Source organism: Lutjanus erythropterus, chromosome 7, assembly GCF_056507025.1.
Source record: "Lutjanus erythropterus isolate fLutEry1 chromosome 7, fLutEry1.hap2, whole genome shotgun sequence".
Taxonomy (NCBI): Eukaryota; Metazoa; Chordata; class Actinopteri; order Lutjaniformes; family Lutjanidae; genus Lutjanus; species Lutjanus erythropterus.
Window position 1 is genome coordinate 20,808,891 of NC_139323.1, and position 13,710 is coordinate 20,822,600.

General features: G+C 40.0%; 1 protein-coding gene across 2 annotated transcripts in view; it reads right to left on the reverse strand.

Moving 5' to 3' along the window:
• Positions 1-13,710, reverse strand: part of kank3 (KN motif and ankyrin repeat domains 3) — a 47,326-nt gene that overhangs the window by 11,396 nt on the left and 22,220 nt on the right. Inside the window, exons 2-10 of one of the 2 annotated variants that reach the window (XM_084723149.1) lie at positions 12,174-12,246; positions 10,743-10,831; positions 8,487-10,277; positions 7,578-7,680; positions 7,149-7,382; positions 6,834-6,924; positions 5,428-5,647; positions 4,970-5,116; positions 2,776-2,972 (exon numbers count right to left, since the gene is read on the reverse strand). In XM_084723149.1, coding sequence (XP_084579275.1) covers positions 2,776-2,972; positions 4,970-5,116; positions 5,428-5,647; positions 6,834-6,924; positions 7,149-7,382; positions 7,578-7,680; positions 8,487-10,277; positions 10,743-10,779 — 2,820 coding nt within the window. In that variant the 5' untranslated portion in view covers positions 10,780-10,831; positions 12,174-12,246. The remainder of the gene's footprint in view (positions 1-2,775; positions 2,973-4,969; positions 5,117-5,427; positions 5,648-6,833; positions 6,925-7,148; positions 7,383-7,577; positions 7,681-8,486; positions 10,278-10,742; positions 10,832-12,173; positions 12,247-13,710) is intronic. The other variant, XM_084723150.1, reaches the window with a different exon arrangement.

Below are 13,710 nucleotides of genomic sequence, written 5' to 3' on the forward strand. Positions count from 1 at the left end.
GTATGTATGTATGTATGTATGTATGTATGATTTCAGGCTTGACTGTATGTATGTATGTATGTATGTATGTATGTATGATTTCAGGCTTGACTGTATGTATGTATGTATGTATGAATGTATGATTTCAGGCTTGACTGTATGTATGTATGTATGATTTCAGGCTTGACTGTATGTATGTATGTATGTATGTATGTATGTATGATTGATTTCAGGCTTGACTGTATGTATGTATGTATGTATGATTTCAGGCTTGACTGTATGTATGTATAATTTCAGGCTTGACTGTATGTATGTATGATTTCAGGCTTGACTGTATGTATGTATGTATGTATGTATGTATGTATGTTTGATTTCAGGCTTGACTGTATGTATGTATGTATGATTTCAGGCTTGACTGTATGTATTATGTATGTATGATTTCAGGCTTGACTGTATGTATGTATGTATGTATGATTTCAGGCTTGACTGTATGTATGTATGTATGTATGTATGTATGATTTCAGGCTTGACTGTATGTATGTATGTATGTATGAATGTATGATTTCAGGCTTGACTGTATGTATGTATGTATGTATGATTTCAGGCTTGACTGTATGTATGTATGTATGATTTCAGGCTTGACTGTATGTATGTATGTATGATTTCAGGCTTGACTGTATGTATGTATGTATGTATGTATGTATGTATGTATGATTTCAGGCTTGACTGTATGTATGTATGTATGTATGTATGTATGTATGATTTCAGGCTTGACTGTATGTATGTATGTATGTATGATTTCAGGCTTGACTGTATGTATGTATGTATGATTTCAGGCTTGACTGTATGTATGTATGTATGATTTCAGGCTTGACTGTATGTATGTATGTATGTATGATTTCAGGCTTGACTGTATGTATGTATGTATGATTTCAGGCTTGACTGTATGTATGTATGAATGTATGATTTCAGGCTTGACTGTGTGTATGTATGTATGTATGTATGTATGTAGTTAAAAAATGACCAAGTCAGTCGTCATTATGTTTTGTCATTTTTATGCTGACATTTTCATTAAACCTGTACTCATACAGGTAAATCTCACGGTATGTCTTCTGACCACTATCACTTGACATAGGCTAGAGGAAGATGTTAAATGGTCCGTATATATATAGTGCTTTACTATACCTGAAACGATACCCAAAACGCTTTACATTATACATAACATTCACCCAGTCACACACTGATGGCGGAAGAGCTGCCATGCAAGACGTTAATCACGACCCATCAGGAGCGGTTAGGGGTTCGGTGTCTTTCTCAGGGACACCTCAACATGAGCTCTGCAGGCCAGGATCGAACCAGCAACGGGTACAAGACGGCCACTCTACCCACTGAGCCATACCGCCCCGTCATTCAAAGTGATATAATAACCATTTATGAGAGGATATATTTATGTCAAATTTTAAATAATGTGTTGGTGTTATGAATACCTATGCATACCCTCGTCAAATGAAGTGTTACTTAAATTTGTTTTGTTGGTTTGTGGTTGTTTTCACGAGATAGTGATTTGTTGGAAAACTGTGGAGAGCGAAGTATGTTTAGGGAAGCAATAGTTATTCTTCTGTTTCAAAGTCAGTGTATTTAACAGTCTTAGATTCTCAAAACACAAAATATAGACCTCTGTATCACATTATCTGTCAAGTTTTACATTATCTTTTTTTTTTTTAAAAGACCCACCTGAAAATGTAATAAATCTCCAATAATGTAATAAGGTATTACATTATCGGTAAAAATGTTATTACAATATCAGTCAGAATATTTTATTACATTATTGGTCAAGTTATTACGTTATTGGGTTTTATTACATTTTCGATTGAGTTAAGGGCAAATTTGAGTACATTTTCAGGCGTTATTACATTTTCAGTAAATTATTACATTATTGGGTGCTACAAGGCTACACCAAGTTAATAATATAACTTTAATGTGTCATACAGTTATGGTTTGTGTGTTTCGGAGGACAAGGGAAGGTGGGGGCTTTCCCAAAGGTTTTCCCTCCCCCCCAGTCCACCTCTTGGTCCAGCTGTGCTTCACTGAAACACAATCCAGGGGCTGCTTACAGTGAATGGCCAACTCATTCTGGCACAGATGTGAATGCTCAAATATCTGTCTGCCTGGATTCTCTTCAAACATCCAGACCAATCCTCTGTAAAATCACTTTAAAACACACGGCTGTGCAGATTAACAAAAAAAAAAAAATCTGCTGTTTGAGAAAAGAAAATGTTCCCACTGAAATCCCACCTTTGCCCATGAACTATGAAGAATTACTGCTGACTTGTGCATGGGTCATGTGGTGAAGTACGCAGTGGACTCATGTAAGAGCCTGCAAGGCATTGTGTCTGAAATCTGCAAGTCTGTGGTTGTGAACAGAGGAGTTGTGGCTTTTTAATTCATCCCCCCAGGGTCTTGTGAGTAGCCCAGTGATTGTGTTTCCTGTAAACAGTACTGATTTCAGCAGAGGGCAGATGAAACTAATCTGATCTTGGCTCTTAACCTCTCAGCCTATCTTGCTAACGAAGGAAAACACGAAAGAAAAGAGGAAGAGAGAGAGAGGTGACAAGGAGAGGAAACTGCATAGACCAATTTCCCATGAGGAGCCGTTTCCTGAGCCCAGATTAAGCTGAATCCCAGACGAGAAAGTGCACGGATGTTTTCAGCAGTCAGTTGGCTTGATCTGTAAGCTAAGGGTAAGTTACTGAAAGTTTCTCCTAAATGAGCACATCAGCTGAATAAATGCCTTACATTATCAACAATGGATATGTCACAACCAGGCTGTTCCAGGAGCAGTTTGACAATCTCAGCACGGCCATGTTCACTGGCACACATCAGAGCTGTGGATCCCTCATCGTCTTGCACGTTAACGTCAGCACCACACTCCAGCAGCGCCCGCACCATCTCCTGCCGACCATGGCTAACAGCTAGCATCAATGCTGTCTGGCCTGCCTGCAAAGGTAAAGAATTATAAATGTCATTTCTTTCCACCAGGGTACAGTTTTTGAGAGCTTGTTGTATTTGGTTGTTTATTAAGCGATGAGAACATTTATACATTTACAGCTTAGGGGAAAAAAAGAAATGGCCACTTCTTAAAAACACTGATTTACTGATCCAATCAGATTGTTCCTCTATCTGAAACGATGTGAATGAGGAAACTGTTGACTTAAACTTAAGATTAACTAACTAAAGAAATAAAGTTAAGCATTTTATTTTTATTTATACAGATAACATTTCCTAAGCACACAAGCTTTTCCTGTTTACTTCAATTGCACAGATTGCATTTATAACTGTCTGCGATCCAGTCACACTGCCGAAGGTAGTCAGAATCTGGTCTGATTGAATTTTGATCCCAATCACAACATGTTTTTCCTTACCCAGATAGGGTGTAGAGATGTCTGCCTTCTCTTCAACATAATAGAACTAAATGGCACTTGACTTCTGTTGCTCAAAGCACCAAAAAAAGAAAAAAACATTTGAAAAATTCAAAACCAGCTCCTCTTTCTAAAAACCTTGACCGGCTACTCAAGACAATCTACACACCTTGTTGTGAGCACTTTCATCTATCATCATCTATCTTTCATCAACTACTTTCTTTCTGCAGTGCCGTCAGTCAGAACTACTGTAGAATCAGTGGGAACTACTTCCTTTCAACTAGAAAGAAACTACTTTCATGATACTAGATTGGCTTTAAATTTCAAATTTTGAGTCACTAATTCAAGAAAAAAGTCGAACAAGTACTTTGGCTAATGTCATTCAGCGCAAAACTCCAATCCAAAAGCTAAACTTAAAACAAAGCAGGAAATAGTATGACTTAAATTCCTGACCTTAAAATTGCATTGCGTGCCTCGTGTTGTTACCCACAGCAACAATAACAAGCGCCAGTAATTGGATTTATAGCCAGTGATGCTATAAATTCAGAGTCCTATGACTTGGCAGTGTGAGAGCCTGTCAGGCGCCGTGTCCAAACACACATATACTACACAACCTGATCAGATGAAGCACAGAGATAAAAGCACGCAACAAGTCAACAGATTCACACAAATGACTCAAGTGTCAAATAAGGCAACACATTCCCAAACCCAGTCCAACCCATAACCAATTGGCTCTGAATGTAGTGCTTCATAACACTACCCTTTTGAACTAAATGGGGAACAACATACAGAATTATCCTCTTCACTCAAACTAGCAATAGGAATCAAGAAGAAATTCATTTAAATCTAGTTTGTTTTGACTAATCTAAAACGGAAATTATTTTTATTTAAAGCCTTCATTTCAAACACAAAAACATTTGCAGCACACACATACTAAACCAACAGGGAAAAACCTAAGTTTAGATCGGGGAAAGGAATGCTGCAAAAACTCCATCTAACCAATGCAATGCAATTAACAGATCAAATTAGTGGCTCATTCACCTCAGTTACAATGTTTTCTAATTTTCCTGTAATATGTAAAATTGACCCTATGTTTGGTTTTATATTGCATTTTCCATGTTAACAGTTTAATGTGTCCAAATTAGATTTAATTCACTGAACAAAGTCAGCTGAGCCAGGATGGAGCCCTTAAGTGAGAAAATGCCTCTGGCTGATGGAGCTGACTACAGATCCACAGTAACTCTTTGTGTTCTTTTTTGCACACATGTTGGTCACTCACATTTCTCAGGTGATTATTTTTTTTAAATAGAGAACAGTATGTTTGCATATCATATTAAGTAATCACTAGTGGCACAAGTATTTTTACATTTTACAGTATGAGAACAAATTGTCCCAATCCAATGTTGAAACCATTGCGTGATTGTTCAGAATACAACATGAACAAAACATGAATGTTCTGACTAATCTCATTTGTTGTAAATTCCTTTTTTTTTGGACAATCGGCGCCTGCATGCCAAAGATGACACGCTTCTGACAGGAATGACAGCAGTAAAAGGGGAACTGATTCAGACTTGCCTGGCTGGCCTTGGCGTTGACGTTGCCCTGACCAAAGAGCTTCTTGACCACAGCCATGTCCTGCTCCTCCTTTACAGTAGAGAGAGCAGCCAGCATGATGGCCGTGTAGCCTGCCTTGTTCTGCTTATCCACACTGCACACACCTGTAGGAACACAGTTTTTTTTAAACACGCATTTAGGCATATACACAAGTGCACAGATATACTGAACCCACTGCACTTTATATAAAGTCAACTGGGTTGTATTTTTAAAGGTAATTTATCTGTATTTCTTTCATACCTCAACACATTAAAAGAAAGAAAATTTAGGTTTTTACTATATAAAACTACTTAAAACAATGTTTACCCTTCTTGAATAAGTGGTTAGATTACTAACTGGATTATTGTTGCCTGAATGGTAACAGTCAATACAGTAGGATTGTGGATTGGATACAGTGGATTATTACTTTACTAACCTGTGTCCAGCAGCAGCCCCACCACACCGAAATTGGAGTGGGAGACACTGTAGTGGAGAGCCGTGTTACCATTGCCATCGGTCATGTTGACTACATGCTCCAGCAGCACTGATGACACCTCAGAGAACGCCATCAGGTAGTCTGAGACCCGTGAAGACTGAGCCATCTTGGCGCTAGAGATGCGGAACCACTCGAGCTGGACGGTGTGGGTGCTGGAGAGCTGAAGGTGAGGGTGGGAATATTATCCACAAGTATACATTGCAAACAAATGAGCAAAACTGTATCTGAAATATACAGTATCTATCTCTGCATATAAACAGTAATAAAGTTGTGGTACAAGTGCTAATTTCTCAGACACAAGTTTTCATGATTTGTTTAAATTAAAAACAATGGTTTATAAAGTGTATTTTGGCAACAACAGTAGTTGTGTTTCATCCCAAAGTACTGTCAATCTTTAGTCCAAGGAACTCATGGGAACTAAAAGATTCCTTAAGCCCATTGATGCATTTTCAGTGCAGCCTAAAGAGCCATGAAGATTAGGCAAATTAGTCCACTAATGTATGAAAAGGCAACAGATGTTTTTACATATCATTTTGTCATACAACTATGATCATTATTGGGCAATGTCATGTCCTTTCTTCTGTAACTCTCTTGCTGATGGGTTGAAACACAAATAATGACCAACAAAAAGTTTTCAGCTGCAGATTTTTAAAAATGGTCGCAAAATGAAATGTGAGTAGTCAGCCAACCAGAAATGGTCAGCACTACGGTTGCCTTGTACCTCTGTTGGCTAGTTTGCCCAATGTACTGAGGCTGCGAGTTCTCTATAGTGGCCGTGGGTTCAACGCATTTGCAGCATATCATCCCTCACTGTCTCTCTACTGTCCTTACTTCAGCTATCCTATCTAATAAGGGCATAAAAAGCCAAAAAGGATTTCTACGCTGTAAGCCCCACCCCCAAAGTTCCTGTACTTTTGGACTTTTTGGGGAGTAAAATCATTGCTGTAAACCCTGATCCCTGCATTGGAAATGCAGTTCTTCCAAAGGTCTCTACTCCCTGTGGAAAGTTCCTGCAGTACAATAAAAGTAGTATTAGTTTATATCAGCCTGACATTCCACTGAATGTCAAGGGAAGTCTTTAATAGCGTCTGTTGTTGAAGTCAACAATGATCCAGTTCCTGAGCCTTTTCTCAGTCTAGACTCCTCTGTTATTGTCACATGGAGCTCCTATTGTTTGCGATTAATGTTTGCAGCAGGTGCCAAAAATATCCCAAAACAATAAAACACAGTCCCATAGCATTCATCAAGTTTAAGTAATTATGATTTTGCATGATTCCAGTCATGAAGTGGTGAAGTTAAATGTGTAACTGTGATAAAATAGTTTGAAGAAGCATGCAGGAACGCACCACTTCCTTACTCTTCAAAGTTTTGATGTCATCGTTCAGGTGGTTTTTCAGGATAAGGCACGCTTCACGCATCTTTGAACTCAGCTCAAACCTGTAACAAACAACACAATTTACTCCTTTCTGTACATAGTTTTGCTTTCTATGCATTAAAACTGTATGTGGATTGTACAATATACAGTGCAGATTTATACAATGTGTGTATATTTACATGATGAAGACTTTCTCTTTGTCATGCAACGATTTGTTAGCTTTCACAATCACAGCACCACACTCATTTTCCAGAGTTTCATCAATACAGCAACTAAAATAACATACTTCTCTTTCACAGCATCAGATGAGTAATTTGTGGCTCTCAGCGTTTCCTCATCAGTGTCACTCTCATCCAGGTTGATGTTTCGCTCTTCCTCAGATGTTTCTTCCTCCAGAACTGCCTCATCCTCCTCTGTGCTGTCCAAGCATTCGCCTTCTCCACTTTCTGCAGAAGAACTCCCATCTTCGTCTTCATCTTCCTCTTCCTCCTCTTCTTCTTCACTGGATGTAGATTCATACCTGGAAGACACAAATATTTGCTTAAATACAAAGCAACTTATGCTGTTCACATTTTGGGCAACAGGAAAAAGCATTTTGTTCCATAGTCAAACCTGTGATCTTGTCAAAGTGTTATTTCCAACCTCCAGTACCATCTGCTGCCCTCATTTTATTTTTACTGGGGTAAAAAATAATATTAGGTTTCATGTTACCTACCCTCCATTTAGAATGCCAACAAACTGCAGGCTCTTCTTGCCAGCAGTGCGATTCTCGCCTGAGTTACTCCCATCCTTCCTCTTCATGATTGATTTCAGCATACCTGTTACCATAAAGGAAGCAGATGGATCAAACAATAGTTCAGAGTTCATCAGAGAAACGCATTCCTCATTCATGGCAAATCATGTAAACAAAATTATGTTGTCAGTCTCCATTGCTGGACTATTGTGCCGTATCTTTAAATTTTTGTCTTCCTGTTGAAACTGCTTTATAAAACCAATTTGCCAAATGTTTTTTAAAAAGTTGAGTTTCTCACTCATTTCTCAGTGGAAAATATTTCATACATTAGTGGATAACAATTTATTTTCTAAAATCTATGAATAATTTCAAGGAAGCTTCATGGAAGAACAATATAATTAAATGTATTGAATTTAAAACACATTCAGTTGGTATATCATTTACTAGTGCCAACAGGCAAGCATATATTAGCATATAGGTCTCCATTTAAAAAAGGAAATGTCAAACTTGGTACATTACATAGTATTTACTTACACTCAGTATACAAGGAACTTATCTTAAATTTGTTATTATGAACCAGTGCATAGTCTGTATATTAAACTCATTCTCTCTACCATGTACCCCTGAATGCCCCAGAATGCACTTACTAATTATGTTTTTGCACCAATGTTATAGTTTCTTCCAGTGTATGACAAGCCCAGTGACCCACCAGCTCTAAGTTGACTCCCTGTCAGGCCTACGCATCAGGGAGTCGTGAGAGCAAAAGAGAGAAGCCTCAAGACCCAAGCCAAGTTCCTGTGTCTTATTTGCTGATGAAGGGAGTTAACTCCTACATTACTGGCAGCGTTGCAAGTTAAAACCTCGCTAAAGACATATACCTTAAGTTCTTACCTGTCTTGGTGTTGCTGGTGGCAGTCTTCGCTCCTTCATCTTCCTCTTTCTTCTCAGCCTTACTGACCACTTCCTCTTCTGGTGAAACCTTGTATTCAGCAATGGTCAGCTGCCTCTTCTTTGGTACTTTCTGCTCCTCCGTCTTTTCCTCAAACAAGTTCTCCCATTGGCTTCCAGTGCTGACCACTGCAGGAGGAGCTGGTTCTGCTTTTTCCACCAAAGCATCAGTCTGGGTGCCTTGTTCGATCAGCCCTGCTGTTATACTCTCACCTACACATGCATCGGTCACCTCAGGACAACACAGAATTGCTGCATGCTTCAATGATGGAGTCAGTGTCTCTACCTGTGCATCGTTCATGTCTGGTTTTACAAGAACGCCCTTCTCAAAAGTGACTTTGGAGGTTTTCTCCTCCATCTGGGCTTTAAAGATCAACAGGTCTTTGTCAGCCACACTCAGCCGGTCCTCTAGAGCCACAATGGACTCTTGCTGGAATTTAATGGTGTCCTGTAAGGTATCAATCTCCCGCTGTGCCTCGCTCGTCAGCCCCAGCAGTGACTCCATGACCCAAACCTCAGCCTCCTCTGTCTCCACTCTGGCCTGTATGCTCTTCTCATGAACTGGAAGGGCCTCTGTTCCAATGCCTTTCTCACAAACATTCACCCTGGTGCCCTCAGAAGCATCTTTCACACCCTGACTGTAGTAAAAAACAACAGAGTCCATTGGCACATCATCCCCAACAGCCACGGATTTCTTCTCAACAGATACTTTTTCCGGAGATCTTACTAAAACTTTTGATGAAGGTTCTGTTGTTTTCGCTTCCTTCCCCTCAAATTTCTCAGTCAGCCTTTTCAGCTCACCAGATTTTCCGAGACCTTTATGTCCAGGTGAGGTTGGTGCAGTCAGTCGACACTGAACAGTGTGGTCAGTCTGAAGTGTCTCTGTGGTTTGGGTAGAGGACTCTGCTGATGGTTGCTTCTGCTGCGCCATCTCTATGGCTACCTTCTTCTCCTGCAGGGCCAACAGGAGCATGTCTTTCTCAGCACGAAGTTTTGCCACCTCTCTCTCAAGCGCAGGAACACCCTTAACTCTCTCTTCCATCTCCTTCAGCTGTTTTAAGGCTGTAGCCATCTGCTCTCTAACTGTCTGCAGCTGGCTGGGTGGGACTGGAGTCATTGTGGTGCCAGCAGCTGGAGTGCTGAGCCCAGAGGTCTGAGGACTGGGTTTGGTCCAGCTGCTCTGCAGAGGCTGACTAGATGGAGAGGCTAAGAGCTGTTTCGGAGGATCTGCAAGCTGGAAGCGACCACCATTCTGGTGCTGATGGGTTTGTTCCTGTTGTAGCCGTCGGCTGGTTTCTAGCAGAGTCCGCTCAACACGGGGGTTGCGCTGCGGTGGAGGGGGTGGCACTTTGGTTCCAGCAGACAGTGGAGGAACACTTATGAGGGTCACAGGGGAAAGAGACAGCCCTTCACATGGTGCTGACCCAAGGCGGTTGCGAGGTGGCGGCGGTGGAGGAGCTCTGCCATCCTCACTAGCCGGGGAGGCCAGAGACTCTGTGGATGTCCAGCCACTGGTTCGTCCCCCAACACCTGGACTCCTCTGGGAGAGTTTGACCCCTCTGCCAGAGCGCCGGGAACTGATAGGTGCCCGACGAATATTGTGCCCACTTTCGATCTCTTCTACATATTTAAGGAAATCCAGATCCAGCTGGAAACCATACGGAGTCTGGACGGAATAGGAGCCGGACTGGTCAGCCTCCTCCTGACTGGAGTAGATGAAGGGAGAACCCAAATCTGAAGGGAAAAGGAAATGTAACTGGAATATACATTACACTATTTACATGGATAAAGATGGACAACATGCTGAAAATTATAAATTCTTCACAAAAGAGCAGAAATAATACTCAGGTTCTAACCTAAACCAGTATGAAAACAGTATAACATGTATGTGTTGACATTACATTGGAGCTGGTTAAAGTGTCTGATCTGTGGTTTTTACAGAACAAGTGACATAAAGACTAATCAGACAATTTCAGTTTTTTCCTGTGGTTTGTGATACAATCTGAACCATCCATTGTGGTAAACTCCACAATCCTGCCACTGGCAGGTTGAAACTAATTATTTGATTTATTACAACAATAGTTTGGAAGAACTACAGCACACAGAGAAGCCAAAATGTGCACATCTTCATAGTCAAAAAAGAAATTAGGATATGAGTTGGAAATGCAAAAACAATGGTATATCCATGCAGTTTCTTACCAGGCAGCTTTGGGTTTACTTGGACCGACTGAGTCATTTTTCAGGAACAGGACCTTTCAGCACACACACAGCTTCAAATCAACACCTGGCTAAAGAACAAACACACTGACATGAATGCATCTGTCATGACTGTACTCAGACCAGAAGGAAGGAAAAGGATGTGATTTTTAAAACATTGCACAATTGTTACCTACTGACTGTCAACAATTTTATATAAATTATATTTATGTAAGCATCAAAATCACATGCTCCAAATGTTGCCCACCCTCTGAACATGTTTTTTTAATAGGAGACAACTTTATACAACAAAAAGAATATAACTTCTAGACAAACCACATGGCTCCTTGCTCCCACTTAAATAGCGGACATAGATGCCTTTTTATAGGGGGTGTAAACTTACTACAAAGTGCAGCGCCTGACGGAGTTTGTTTTCTTATGGCTCATTAGCACGTGTGACAGCCTGTGACTTAAGTCAAAAGCAGGTGAATTCCTTCCTTTCAGAATAAAGTGGTTTGTTAAATCTCTCTTGTTTACTTTTCCTCTTTAGAGGTGTTGAAGGACGTTGAGCCTGACATCATCTGTGCCTCAGTGTGTTTGTGTGTGTGTCCTACTTTAGAGCTCTCAAACTCCTTACCAGTGGTTGCTTGAGCTGTCAGATGATCTATATGGGAAAACTGTGACTTAAATGGGAGGAGTCCTTGTAAGTCACTAAATGTGTGAGATTCATGCCAAAAATTCAAATGTATGTATCTGTATAAAAACGTCTAGCACAGAGTGAAGAACAAAGTCAACAACAAAGAGCTGAACAGTGTCCAAAATCCACAATACAGCTGCTCCATTAACAACCACACAATCCAACTCTTCTGAAAAACCACAGGATTCTTCTCACCACAAGACCACTAAACCTGCTTCACTGGGAAATCCATTATTTCCTTTTGGCATGATGTACATTTATCATACATGTCAGACAGAGAAACTGGGGACTGACTGCATTGTAAAACACCTCAATTTTAAAAGTTATAAGACTTTATTTAAAAACAATATTGAACATTATAAAGCAAACTTTACCTTTTAAAATGTTTTAGTTTAAAGTAGGAATCAAGTCATAAAAGTCTGATGGTGACTGAAACTTTGATCTGTTCCAAATGTCTCATCAGAATAAACAAAAGCTGAGGGCTCTTCTTTGTTCATAGTTCATACTAACATGATTATTTTTGTTCAGAATAGGACAGGAAATATAAAACACCTCCTGTGCTGCAGGAAACGAGCTCCCAGTTAGCACAAGTTCCTACGGCAAGTGGAAAACTGCAAAAGCTGGATACTTTTTGTATAATTGTATAACAATTACAGAGAACATAAGGAAGCATTGGCTTTATTCTGATTGAAACAGTGCAATAAGTGCTGTTTACATAGTGGGGAAGAAGACCTCACCTCTCAGCCGCTCAGTGAACGATTCATGCAGCTGGAGTTCAGGCTGGTTCCCTCCTCTTTGCTACACGCAGCCCTGAGAAAGAGAGAGACATACGGCGACGGTCACAAACACATCACGATTCAGAGGTACATCAACAGTATATTACATACTGTGAAGCATATTAACCAGATAAAAGAGGTGAAAATACAAGTGACAAACACAACAGATGCAGACAGTTTCATACATCGGACAGAGACTCGCTGAATGATTTTAAAGTGATGTGAATCATACTATGGCCTTCAGCTACCAGATCCCAACCTGCACATTTGAGATTTGGGACCGACATGCAAACACTCTTTACCACCATCATCAAAACACCAAATTAGTGAGTATTTTGTGTAAGAATGGTGTTTAATCTCTCTGGTGGAGTTTCACATACTTGCAGAATCTTTACCAAGGAGTGGTCTAAACTATATATATGTGTTACAAGTTCTGACTTATGTGTTGACCTAACAATATATCAAATACCATAACATCACATTAACAAATGCCTAATTTTATACAAACAAAATGCTGTACATATCATTTTTCTTTTTTTTATGACATGAAAAAAATCGTAACATGGACTTTTTATTGTTGTATTATCATTCCTTGATGTTTTTTGCAGTTACACAGTATGGTATCTAGCAGATACCATACAGAGTGAGTAGCAAGACTGCCATTCAAGGCAAACACTCCAGATTCAATCTTTCCAGCTGTTGTCACCAGACTGTCAAACGTTGAGATGGAAAAGTACTCTAATTTCTACAATAGATAATATCAGCATTATTAAATAACAAAGACAAACATCGTGTCCCATCATGTGATGAAGAAAAAGTGATGTTAGAGAAGCCAGGATGTGGCCGCCTCAGGATGCAAATATAAAAATGCCTTGACGCTGGACAACAGGACACTTTGACAACTTGTGTATCCACCTGCACCGCTACAAACCTCACTATCACAGGTGTGTGTGTTTAAAAAGAAAATTATAGGGGTTGCTGTCTGTGTAGACCGTATAAAACCTGTGCCTGATTTAAGTGCAAATCTCGGTTTCTTCTTTTAAACAAAGAGAAAGATTTAACACAAAAATATAGATACACTTTGAAATATTAACTTTCAGTAACTTGTACCTCACACACACAAAACCTCAGCCTCAGGTACCCACAGTCAATTTGTTTGAAACATCCACTCTTGTAGCAGCGCGCACACACACACACACACACACACACACACAGATGTGTTTTCCAGCAGCCTCAGGCACATTCCTAACACATGCTGTTGCAACACGCAGGTCGTGCCTCTAGCTGACTGACTACTGATAACCTATAAACACACACACACATCATCTGTCAGCTCAGACGGCAGCAGACAGCTTATTGGCAAAGTAAAGACCACAACATTAAGACAGAATTATGACAAATTACATTATGTGTCACTATGGACAATGGATTATTGAAACACACAGTGAAAAGAAAAAAGAAAGAATCTTGTCTAACTGATAACGACGTTTCTGCATAG